The following is a 13,436-nucleotide window of genomic DNA, read 5'->3' on the forward strand; positions in this document are numbered from 1 at the left end:
GTAGCTTGTGAGGTGTGGAAACACTTTGCTTTTATGGATTTTGTCTTGTTGCTTTTTGTTCTATGTTGCTCTGTCTGTATGCTACATCTTGCTTGTCCTATGTTGCTCTGTCTGTATGCTACATCTTGCTTGTCCTATGTTGCTCTGTCTGTATGCTACGTCTTGCTTGTCCTATGTTGCTCTGTCTGTATGCTACGACTTGCTTGTCCTATGTTGCTCTGTCTGTATGCTACGTCTTGCTTGTCCTATGTTGCTCTGCGTGTGCTCACTGTTCAATGATTGTCTATATTGTAATTGTTTTAAACAACCTGACTGCGGTTGAAAATTAGCCGGCTGACTAAAACCGGCACATTTAATGAAACGTTGATTAATGTGCACTGTCCCTGTAAAAATAAAATCAAACGTGCGCCATATCTGCATAAAAAAAAAAAGCAAGAATTTGTGAGGGATTTTTATTTTGACAAGGTAAACAGAAAAGAACTGCATGGGTTTACAACAGACCCAGGTTTAGAAATTCAGTTTTATGTTCCATTAGATGTTTTCTCAAATTCCCCACTGCATAAGGACCAAGCCCACACACAATCGACAGATTAAGTTGAAATATAATTTTGTTTGTTGCCAATTCCCAGCAACAGTGTGTAAATACTAGCGTTGCTAAAAGCAGCTAGGCTAGTCATGATTTGATAGTTAGCTAACAACCACAATTAATGATCAATAAACACACACACACACAGTCCCGTATGCTAAGCCAAAAGGTTTATTGAAGCACAACAGGAAAATATAACTCAATAGTACCAAAACGTCTAAAAGCACCCATACTCTGTCCTCTACAGCATTGTAACACACACCAAGTGAGTAGTAGAAGTCAGACGAACATGTATGAGTTCAGACTAGCACTGACAAGTCTAACACAAATGTTACTAGTTACCTGATTGACAGTGTGATCAATAATCTAAAGAAGAATAATATTTAGTGGACGGCTACAACAGGAGTTTGTCTGATAATTCACTGCATGGGAAAATACACAGGAATAGAATCCTGTTGGCCTGAATGGGAATACCTGTCGTAGGGATTTGCATTTCTAAGGGAAAATACAGTAACATGCCGTAGGACGCACAGGAGGTTGGTGGGACTTTAATTGGGGAGGACGGGCTCATGGTTTCTATGCGTTTGATGCCATTCCATTCGCTCCATTATTATGAGCCGGCCCCCCTCAGCAACCTCCACTGGTAGGTGGGCCCTATCCATTACAAGTAGTTCAGAGGGGAACAAGAGCAGTAGCAGGTCACACACAGAAAGACTGAACACAAAGAAAAAGAGTTATAAAACTCTGGGAAACACTGTTCCCGATAAGTTACTCCACCCTTCAGTGAAATATGGGAGTCACTGCCCCCGATACATACAAAACACACACTGGTAGGCAAAAACTACCATCAATGCTTGTCATTATGGAAGACACTGCCCCCGATAATGGTTGAGATCAGAAATATAAACCGCTCCAAAATAAGACTGGTTAACAGAAATGGCTCTTTCGCTGTCTGAGTGATATTATTTCAGGATATAAAGCTCTATATAACCTACATAAAGCTCTTTCGCTGTCTGAGTGATATTATTTCAGGATATAAAGCTCTATATAACCTACATAAAGCTCCTTTAACAAGTTCATCTCTGAGAGCTGAGATTTCAGCCTGTTTTCCTTCATGTTGCATCTCAAATGACACCCTATTCAGTTCACTACTTTCAACCAGTCTTAAGGCCATATATAAAACAGGGAGACATCTCAGATGTGGCCCAAGCAGCTAGACATTTATAAACATGCCAAATTCAACACTCTGAATTTAAGTGCATGCATTTCAGCCAATCAAAATGTGACAGTCATGACAACCGCCGCTGTCGGGTACCCAACGTTTCCGTGGTGATGCCCTGTTGCTGCGGGTTTCTGTTTCCATAGTAGCGTGGTAGCAGCAGGTGGTGTATTTCTGTTAACAGAGTTGTGTATACAGAGAAAGTCTGACCATCTGGACAGTTTTCAGAATGTTTCATCCGTATTAAAGCGGTTCCGTGTCGGTCTCAATATTAAACGGCAAGGCAAACTGAACATTTAAACCAACTGTCATGGTGGTCAGACTGTGTTTACGTGACTCTGTTGCTTCAGCAGATGCTGCCGTAGTAGGAGACAGTATAACCGTCATAAGTATGGAAGGCACTGCTTCCGATAACTTTATCAAATTAAACGATAAATTCATCAAAAGCCAAACAAACGCCTACCCGTCATAAGTCTGGAAGGCACAGCTCCCGATAACTTTTATAAAAAATGAAACGACATTTAAACATTTATAGTGAGCACTGGCACTGATAAATAAATAAATAAACTCTTAACCCAAACTAACGACATGAAACTGCCATACATCTGGAAGGCACTGCTTCCGATAACGTCATAAATATAAACAATATCTTTAAACTGATAACATTTATAGTGGTCTCTGCCACTGATAAATAAAATATAAATAGGCTCCAAGGGGTTAGAGGTCGTCTCTGTGGTAGTGAACAAGGCTTTAGTTTTGGGGGGGGGGGGGGGGGGGGGGGGGGTGAGATGAAGAGGGATCAGACAGTGATGTCACCAATCTCAACATTCTTCAGGAAGTCCAGTGACTGGGTCATCACTCGTTACTACAGTCACATGGCCGTAATTACGGCTAAACCCCACCTATTTCTATAATTTGTCTTCTTAACATCTGATTTTAAACCTAACCACACTGCTAACATTATGCAGGACAATTGACTTTGTGGCTGTGATAATAGTGACAACCCAGTGACTGACACTGGAAGGATCAACTTGAAAACAGTACTTCCTGGTCTCCGTTATGACATAATCCCCCGACAAATCCCTCATTATCTAATCCTGGGTTTTAAAGTGAACAAGGATGAGGCTGAACCCCCTGACACACACACACACACACACACACACACACTTAGACCGCGTTAGATCTGGTTGTCTCTGTCCCAGACGTCTCCAGAGAGAGCGTTGGCACAACCCTGTAGCGTCCAGGTGGCCAGGGCCAGCTGGGTCCGCAGCGCCTCCCTGTCCTCCCCCTCCAACAGGGCTGCCAGGGTGTGGGAACCACGGCCAAACAGCAGGTGGCGGAACGGAACCTCCTTGGGGGAGACATACGGAGACAGGAGGTTGTGTTCCACCTGGGCAGAGAGAGGAGAATCCAATGTTAGTTTATGAATCAAGACAGAACCACTACTGATTGACTTGTGTTCACTATAAAACGGGAGCCGTATGGCCTTGATCGGTTTAGATGACACGGGTTTGTGTGTCTCACCCTCATGATGCGGTCGTTGATGTTGTGGCAGGCCAGTGTGTCAGTGAGGTCGGTGTTGAGTAGCTCAGTGTTGAGGTCAGTAGCAGCTCTACTGTAGGACCCTAAGGCCATGATGAGCCAACGAGCTGACAGACCCTCGGCAGAACCATCCTGTAACACAACAACATAATTAGGGCTGTGCGCAAAAACAACTACAATGTCAACAAAATCAACCATGGAAACAAACCCGGGTGACTTGTTTGAGGCGCTGGATGATGTTGACCACCGATTGGGTGAGAACCTTCCTGTAGCGTTGCACGTCCAGACACAGCACGTGATCGTGGACCAGTCGTAACGCCAGCTGACCTGCGACCAATCCCGCCCCAGTGGCTATGGAACCAAGGTGATGGGCGGTGGTGAAACCAAGGTATTCCTTGTTGTCAAAAGAGGTGCCGTAGTGAGGGTAGACCTACAACATAGACACACATGGAGACAGACAATGTTACATCTATCTAGGTTACCCACCCCTGTATTACAGATGGTTTGAGAACCATCTGTAAACATCCAAACCTGACAGTGTGTGTCTCACCTCCTGAGAGACGAAGCGGAAGGAGAGAGAGGGGATTCCAGAGAAGGCCAGGAACGGATATGCAGAGTCTTCCATCTGCATGGGCTTAAACCTGATATCACACACACCACACATTAGACCTACTGTACACATGTTTGGTGTGATATATCATTGGAGTGATATGCGAGTTGTACTCACACTGCCCTCTCAAAGTTGACTCCAGACACCTGATCATACAGAGACTTCCCAGACTCTCCAAAACCAATGGGATTCTTCACCTCCTTCATGGTTCTTTCCAGAAGGCTGTAGAGCAAGGGGCTGGCAGACGCGTTGACGGCATAATTTCCTGAGGATCACATCCACACACGTATATTAAAAATATACTTTATGAAGTATTTTGGTGGTGTGTGTGTGTACACACTCACCTGTGACTACTCCGTCCAGGCTGATGTAGGTGATAGCTCTTCTGTCCAGAGAGGAGAGGTAACCCTGGAGAGGAACACACCACGTTAAATATCACACACTGCTACTTTAGAGGCTGGTCCAATCAGTGCCGTCCAGCGACATATTTTTCTCATCAAATGCCGTTAGCTGAAACACTGCCTTGTCCTGATGAGGAACTTTCCACCCATAGTGCATGTGTGCAGGGCTCACCTCCAGCCATTCTGTAGCTCCAACACTGCCGTACTCTCCTGCACTCCAACTGGCAAACACCAGACTCCTCCTGGGACGGAAACCATCTACACACAGATGTCAGAATGTGTGTGTGTGTTAATGCATTGGTGTGTGTGTGTGTGTGTTAATGCATTGGTGTGTGTGTTAATGCATTGGTGTGTGTGTGTGTGTGTTAATGCATTGGTGTGTGTGTATTGGTGTGTGTGTGTGTGTGTATTGGTGTGTGTGTTAATGCATTGGTGTGTGTGTGTGTGTGTTACCCCAGAGAGGTTATGTGGGACGCTAGCGTAACATCATTCAAACATACAACTATTATATCCCATTTTAAAGATACACTTCTCGTTAATCCAACCACATTGTCCGATTTCAAAAGGCTTTACGGCGAAAGCATAACATTAGATTATGTTAGGACAGCGCCTAAACAAGAAAAACCACAGCCATTTTCCAAGCAAGGAGTGTCATCTGATGAAGATCAAAGGTTAGTGATTCATTTTAGCTGTATTTCTGGTTTTTGTGACGCCTCTCCTTGTTTGTAAAATGGCTGTGTGGTTTTTCTTGTTTAGGTGCTGTCCTAACATAATCTAATGTTATGCTTTCGCCGTAAAGCCTTTTGAAATCGGACAATGTGGTTGGATTAATGAGAAGATTAACTTTAAAATGGGATATAATAGTTGTGTGTTTGAGAAATTTGAATGATGAGATTTTTGTTGTTTTGAATTTGCCGCCCTGCTATTTCACTGGCTGTTGAATAGTGTGTACCGCGGGTGCGACGCCACATGTCCCAGAGAGGTTAATGCATTGGTGTGTGTTACCTATGTGCACCATCTCAGACACAGCTCTAGCCAGCTCCAGCAGCAGTGTGGTCCCGACAGTGGCTTTAGCGTAGCCTGGACCCCACGCATCCCTCTGAGCCCCCAGTACCACGTACCGATCTACACACAAGAAAATAAACACAAAACCCTGTCACTAGTACAAACACTGTGCATAGAGATGAAACATTGCTCCTAAAACTGTAGCGTTCATAGATAGACCACTCAAAGACTGTGTGCCTCAGTTGGAAAGAGCATGGTGTTAGCCACGCCAGGGTCCTAGGCTCCATTCCTGCTGGGGTCACACACGTACCTGGCTCAATGAAGCCCTTGATGACTCCAAAGACGTTGTGGATCTCGGTGTCCTGCAGCATGTTGTTCACCTCCACTGTGACATCCTCACTACTGGCCCCTCCCAGGGTGCACTTCACATTGTCCAGATTTCCTTTAAAACTGGGAGGACAATCAGGCCCACCTATACGTCTGGGGAGAGACAGACACACAGTTAGGCGTAAGTGTGCACGTGTGTGTGTGTGTGTGTGAGAGAGTGAGAGAGAGATCTTACTTTAGTATCTTGACAGCAGCCTGAACAGTAATGCTTTGGGCCAGTACATTGGGCAGACCAGAGGACTGGGTGGGAGGGAACTGGGTGTGGTTGAAGGAGGGGAACCCTGGAGTATAGGGGTCTCCAGAACCTAGATGGACCTACAGGAGAAAGTCACACAATCAGAGCTACGACATCAGAACTAAAGGGCTGCAGTTGAAGCAGCACCTCTGGATCAGGCTCAGTAATCATCACTAAATAAGATTCACCCTGGAGTGGTGTGTGTGTGTGTGTGTGTGCTCACATGTCCATATAGTTCAGTAGTTTGATTCTTGTGTTCAGGGTAAATCAACACAGCAGATACTCCCAATGCAGCTACATTAGCCACCTGAAACACAAACGCAGGTAAGAACACCAAAATCCACTGTTACATATTGTATCGCTCGCTCGCACGCGCACACACACACACACACACACACACACACACACACACACAATACCTGCTGTGCCAGGCTGATCTGTCCTGAAGCTCTCAGTAGAATCACGGTGCCGTTCAGCTCAACCTTCAGAGTCTGTAGCAGTGCCAAGTCCTCCTGACTCCCATAGTTACCATACACTGCCTTGCCCTGCAGACACACAAAACAATTCCCCCTTGTGAGATTCAGGCAACAACTGTGATTGCAAACATTAAGTGGCAGAAAATATGTTACAACTAGAGGTCGACCGATTAATCGGAATGGACGATTAATTAGGGCCGATTTCAAGTTTTCATAACAACCGATAATCGGTATTTTTGGACACCGATTTGCCATTTTTGTTTTTTTATTTAACTAGGCAAGTCAGTTAAAGACACATTCTTATTTTCAATGACGGCCTAGGAACAGTGGGCTAACTGCCTTGTTCAGGGGCAGAACGACAGATTTTTACCTTGTCAGCTCGGGGATTCGTTTTTGCACCTTCCGGTTACTAGTCCAACGCTCTAACCACCTGCCTTACATTGCACTCCACGAGGAGCCTGCGTGGCAGGCTGACTACCTGTTACGCGAGGGCAGCAAGAAGCCAAGGTAAGTTGCTAGCTGGCATTAAACTTATCTTATAAAAAACACTCAATCTTAACATAATCACTAGTTAACTACACATGGTTGATGATATTACTAGTTTATCTAGCGTGTCCTGCGTTGCATATAATCGATGCAGTGCCTGTTCATTTATCATTGAATCATAGCCTACTTCGCCAAACGGGTTCACCTAACCATAAACATCAATGCCTTTCTTAAAATCAATACACAAGTATATATTTTTAAACCCGCATATTTAGTTAATATTGCCGGCTAACATGAATTTCTTATAACTAGGAAAATTGTGTCACTTCTCTTGCTTTCCGTGCAAGCAGTCAGGGTATATGCAGCAGTTTGGGCCGCCTGGCTCATTGCGAACCGTGTGAAGTCCATTTATTCCTAACAAAGGCCGTAATTAATTATGACATAACATTGAAGGTTGTACAATGTAACAGCAATATTTAGACTTAGGGATGCCATCCGTTAGATAAAATACGGAACGATTCCGTATTCCACTGAAAGAATAAACGTTTTGTTTTCGAAATGATAGTTTCCGGATTCTACCATTTTAATGACCAGAGGCTCGTATTTCTGTGTGTTATTACGTTATAATTAAGTCTATGATTTGATAGAGCAGTCTGACTGAGCGATGGTAGGCACCAGCAGCTCTTCGCAATGCTTCAAGCATTGTGCTGTTTATGACTTCAAGCCTATCAACTCCCGAGATTAGGCTGGTGTAACCGATGTGAAATGGCTAGCTAGTTAGCGGGGTGCACGCTAATAGCGTTTCAAACGTCACTCGCTCTGAGACTTGGAGTAGTTGTTCCCCTTGCTTTGCATGGGTAACGCTGCTTCGAGGGTGGCTGTTGTCGATGTGTTCCTGGTTCGAGCCCAGGTAGGGGCGAGGAGAGGGACGGAAGCTATACTGTTACACTGGCAATACTAAAGTGCCTATAAGAACATCCAATAGTCAAAGGTATATGAAATACAAATGGTATAGAGAAAAATAGTCCTATAATTCCTATAATAACTACAACCTAAAACTTCTTACCTGGGAATATTGAAGACTCATGTTAAAAGGAACCACCAGCTTTCATATGTTCTCATGTTCTGAGCAAGGAACTTAAACGTTAGCTTTTTTACATGACACATATTGCACTTTTACTTTCTTCTCCAACACTTTGTTTTTGCATTATTTAAACCAAATTGAACATGTTTCATTATTTATTTGAGGCTAAATTGATTTTATTGATGTATTATATTAAGTTAAAATAAGTGTTCATTCAGTATCGTTGTAATTGCCATTATTACAAATAAATTATAATTACAAAAAAAAGTTAAAAATATAAATATATATTTAAAAAAATAAATAAATAAATAAACCAAAAAAATGGCCAATTGATCGGTATCGGCTTTTTTTGGTCCTCCAATAATCGGTCGACCTCTAGTTACAACATGTCCCTTTCCAAGCATTTAACCTTAGATTATATTGGGCCAAAAGATCATCAGTCAATGTGGACATTGATTGGCTGACCTTAGCTTTTCCTGTGGCGCTATAGGCCAGGTAGCCCTTAGGTTGGCACACCTCATCTTGGCCAATCAGTACACGGTTTGGCTTCTCACTGTGGGGAAAGGGGATTGGAGGGGAGACCGTTAGAAGCAAAGTGGAATTTTGCGTGTGTGTGTACGAGACAGAGTATGTGTGTGTACCTGTTGGGCGTCTGTAGTTGGACATAGTGCATGTCAGTCCAGGGCTCCATCTCCAGACTCTTAAAGCTGTCCAACACATGATTTCCCAGAATGTTGTCTCCAGGGCTCCCTGCTGTGTGATCTGTCTGTTCAACACCACTGCACAGAGACAGAGAGACAGACAGAGAAAGTCAGAGAGAGACAGAGAAACCCACAGAAAGAAACAGACAAAGAGAGAGACAGACAGGACAGTTTAGTCAGTCTTTTCAGGTGTGTGTACCTCAGTCTGCTGTTGAAGGCATCAGGAGTCAGTCTCTGTGCCAGCAGGCCGATGATGTTGGTCCAGGATAGAGAGTATTCTACTACAGCCTCCTTAGCCACGCCCTCTTCCTGCTCAGGATCACAAGGGATTGGCTCCTGGAGAGGAGAACGGTGGCTCACATAGCCAATCAGATAACCTGAAACAGAGACAAGGCAGGGATTGGTTAAAGAGAGAGAAAAGGTTTGTTTTGCATCACCCAGTTCCCTGGGTGGGTGAAGATTTTACTTTAGGACCAATGGAATGGTCTAAAACACGCAAACTCCGCCCACCCTGGGCACCGGGCAATGCCAGACGAATTCGCCAAGGGAGCGAGGGCAAGTGTGACAAAGACATGAGAGAGTGAAGAAGACTATGCACCGATGATGAAGATAAAGAGGATTCCAAGGGCCAGGTAACACACGTTGTGGTAGTTCCGCTTGGGGCGGGGCCTGTAGGAGGGCGAGCCCCCTGGTTGGCCTGCCTGCTCAGAGGGGGCGTGGACATCTATGTCATCAGACAGCTTCACCTCCACGTGGCTCTCTCCGTCTGACTGCAGAGTGAAGGGGCTGTACCGCTCACTCTTAAACTACACACACAAAAGAAAGTGGGGGAGAGAAAATTGAGAAATTATGTGTTTGTTGGGGTCTGAGGCCAATATTGTGTGCGCGTATTAGAGAGATGCTCACCATTTTGGAAAGCGACGACCTCACTTGATTAATAGTTGCTGCCATGGTAAATCTGGAGGAGAGAGAAGCAATGAGAGGGAGGTAGAAGACAGAGGGTGAGAAGGGAGTTGAAAGAAACAGGGAAGGTTAGTCTAAAGTCATTTTTGAGCTTATATCCTCATTCCGTTCCTCTCCCTTCTCCCTGAAGTTTGCATTAGAGGTGTCCACGGGTCCAAAAAGAAAGTTGGAGCCGTTCCAATAAGAACCCGGGGCTTTCTCACCCGGACCCAATATGCATAAATAAAAATCATAAAATATAAAAAGACCCAAAGGAACCTGAGGACAACGAGGCCCGGTTGGATCCAGACCCGATCAGAGTGAGGGAAGCTGCAGAAAAGTAATTTTATAAACTACTTTGTTAACCGGAGCTGATAAAGCGTGAGACGTGCCATACAAGCGAGAGACAAAAGACAGCAACCAACAAGCCAACTCGTGCTATAGTAAACTAATAGCTGCCATAGCTAGGTTATTTATCATCAAATATGATTATGTAGTACCCATCTTGACTGCATCAAACCGGGAGAAGTTAGTTACGGTAGCTAACGTAGGCAAGCTAGGCTAGCTGAGGCTGCAGTGCCTGCGCTTTCTGATCCATACGGGTACAAATAACAAGAACTCCATTCTGAATATTAAGTAGCCTGCCTGTTGGCTCTTGGTCATTGTAGCCTATTCTTCTCCTTTTAATTCCAATATGATAACTCATGATTGGCCAACAACAAGCTACTATGCTCCACTCTCGTGAAAAGCAATTGCATAAATCTCTCTCTCTCTCTCTGATCTGTAAAGGCCCTTCCGGACAAGTCAGCTAAAACGACATATACCCGAGATGTGTGACAATCATATCAGATCCAACCCAGAACCACAACATTCTTTAGAATTCTGGATCCAGACCCGCTTGAGTCCCGGATTGGGTCTGGGTATTCGAGTACAGGTGGATCCATGAAGACTTCTAGTCTGCACCTCTTCACTCCCCCTCATGGTTTAAAATCATTGGATTGGTGTAAGTAATAGGCAATATAGAATTTCCATCATGTTTAACACTTTAAGGTGGAGGGAATGAATAAACCCTTCATGGAGAATGGGGCTGTACTGTAGACACAAAACAGATCAGTCATTCACTGAACCAGTGATGCGTATCAGGCCAAGGAATATTTGTTGTGCAAATACAGTTTAGCTGTGTCAAGCACAGGTTGCTTCAGGCAGGAAGTTACAATCAAAGCCACAAACGGACACAGAAATACTTCTGCTACCAACCAACACAAGAAATGATCACACACAGACATGCAGGCAGACCTCCCTATCCCTTCTCCTCTCTCCCTCAACACTAGACCTCTCACACTGGAGACAAAACACACACACACACACACACAAATAACTAAACTTGAGAAACTGATAGTCACAGCATCAAAGTCCGTACAGCACAAACAGATCTGGGGCAAGGCTAAGAAACTCACTGCATCAACTGAAAATTATGTTTCTTTAATCTGCCTCTGAGGGGGGGCGTAGCCAAGTCAGAACCAGGAAACTATACATACATTTCTCCCGCCGTTTCCTTGTGGTTGGCAAGAGAGAACACACACACCCATCAGAAACAGTTCTACACCCCAACACACACATCCAGTGTCACAAGTATAGCACACATAAGAAATGTTTACATTTTACTCATTTAGCAGACATTCTTATGCAAAGCGACTTACAAGTTAAATATAGGTAAAACTTTTTTTTTTTTTGTAAGTGCCTTGCTCAAGGGCACATCTACACATTTTTCACCTAGTCGGCTCAGGGATTAGAGGCTTTAGAGAACCAGGACCCCTATACCAAATATACAGACGCACTTATTTGAATCATGAGGAGTTAAAACACAGTAATCCCCATCTTCATCATGTCCAGCTAAACCAGTTTATGTTAGCTAATAATAATTAAATTGAGATGTCTCTCTCATGGCTACATTATGTATGATATTTCCTATGGTTGCTAACAAGCTAACACTGCACGTCAGCTGAGATAATCTATGGTATGGCTTTGACACGCCTTAACTATACCATCAAGGTCAGAGCTGTCACTTCCTGATCGTCAATGACTGTGCACATAGAGGAAGCCATTGCTATAAAATTAATCTGCCAGATGTCCATAGAAAGACTTCTACACCAATCTACAATTTAACAGTGCAGATTGAAATACTGTAGTAGGAGCTAGCTAAAAGACGTACCTAGTTTGATTAGAGGCTGAGACGGTTTAAAACGTCTATGGCAAGGACATTGACTGGCAGGCCTGCCTAAGCGACCATGTTGCTTTTATGGCTAATAATAACCATAGCATAGACAGCTAGCTACATTATTATTTTCATGCCTGTCATTATGACAACTTGAAATGGACTTATCGATAAAATGCTAGCTAGCTATAGTTAACTTTAACTAGCTAACGTTGTAGACAGACACAGTAGCTAACCTCGATGCAACCAATGGTTTTTACAGTCCAGCACAATGTAAAAACCCTCACGGTTGCATCGAAGCTAATTTATAGATAAATCAGCTCAGCTATCTACAGCTTATCAGTAGATAAAAACAAAGCAATAAAAGTGACTGTTGAATAAAACTATATTTAGTTAGCTAGCTTGCTACAGTCATATTCTCACCTCTCTCCTCCTATCCACGTGCTCTGCCCTCTTCACCCGAACTGGCAACCTTCACTGGATGAGTGCCTAGCGGTACTTCCGCTATGTCGTACTTCCGGTATGTTGTACAGTACCGCTACCGCCAAAAAATTATGGGACGAAATGGATTTTGGTTGACATTCTGCAAATTCTCTCATCGATCAAACATTTGATGTCAATAGTTTTCTGTTCCCAAAACTAAAATATGTTATGTACAGAGTGGACTAAAGTTTGTAGACTTTACCTTTTGCAAGTTTAAAAAAATCACGTTGTTCAGGAGTGCAAAGGTGAATTGAGTTATTGCGCACATTTCACAGAGTAGGCGTTCCCTAACGGATATATGCAGATGAGCCCAGTTATAAATTGTCTTTTAGTTATAAAAATCTTTGGTACCACCACAGATAGAACAATGAGGTTAGTGGAAAAAAATATGTTTTATAATTATCTGAAGATAGAGCACAGCGGAGCAAATACATCATAGTGGGCAGAACAAGCAAGGAAGTGGGCAGAGCCATGCACGAGTTAGCAAGATCCTATTGGCGCGTTCGAGCATGTATTAGCTTTTTTCCGTTAAGGAATGCCTACTATGTGCGCATGTGCAATAACGAAATTCAAATGTTCCATGATGATAAAATGTGCAGAATGTCGGGCAAATGCCATCTCGCTCCATCTTCTCACACTGCTTGGCACTGAGCTTTCTCTCATCACCATATCTGGGGTGAGTGGAAATGCCAACAGGGTGTTTTAGATTTATACATCAAGTGAAACATCTGTCTCATTGTTCTATCTGTGGTAGCAGCCTCCTCCCAGGCTCCCCTTCCCCTCCCCACACACCACCCTGATAATGTGCTTTTAGGATCTTTAGCTACTAGAGTGACTTTAGAGGGCTTGCAGTTGACGTACGACGCCTCCTGGCAGCCATGTTGGAAGACCCCCGCATTAATTCTTCTGACAATAACAGCCGAGTGGCTACCCCAAACAGCATGATAACAGTGCCTAAAACGAGTTGATTCGTCACCACGGTAACTTTCTGTAAAGTATTTGGCTGCTCTAACAAGGCAGGACAGACAACGGGGAAAAAATATGTTTACAGATTCCCCGCAATC

General features: G+C 43.8%; 1 protein-coding gene across 2 annotated transcripts; it reads right to left on the bottom strand.

The window, feature by feature from the left end:
• Positions 1-739: 739 nt before the first annotated feature.
• Positions 740-12,615, bottom strand: LOC106579454 (transferrin receptor protein 1). Of its 2 annotated transcripts, none has more exons than XM_014159377.3 (18): positions 12,313-12,615; positions 9,639-9,690; positions 9,331-9,538; positions 8,932-9,109; positions 8,673-8,810; positions 8,497-8,584; positions 6,405-6,530; positions 6,209-6,292; positions 5,926-6,065; positions 5,674-5,843; positions 5,364-5,483; positions 4,531-4,616; positions 4,302-4,365; positions 4,075-4,222; positions 3,898-3,988; positions 3,556-3,777; positions 3,330-3,479; positions 740-3,195 (listed from the first exon to the last, which is right to left on the bottom strand). In XM_014159377.3, the coding sequence occupies exons 2-18, from the start codon at positions 9,681-9,683 to the stop codon at positions 2,983-2,985; spliced, it is 2,271 nt and encodes a 756-aa protein (XP_014014852.1). In that variant the 5' UTR covers positions 9,684-9,690; positions 12,313-12,615; the 3' UTR covers positions 740-2,982. The 2 variants fall into 2 exon arrangements, with proteins under 2 accessions (XP_014014852.1, XP_045558605.1); XM_045702649.2 differs by lacking the exon at positions 12,313-12,615 and adding an exon at positions 11,132-11,156.
• Between the last annotated feature and the right edge of the window lie 821 nt (positions 12,616-13,436).

The sequence above is a fragment of the Salmo salar genome, chromosome 19 (genome assembly GCF_965601325.2).
Source record: "Salmo salar chromosome 19, fSalSal1, whole genome shotgun sequence".
NCBI classification, from domain to species: domain Eukaryota; kingdom Metazoa; phylum Chordata; class Actinopteri; order Salmoniformes; family Salmonidae; genus Salmo; species Salmo salar.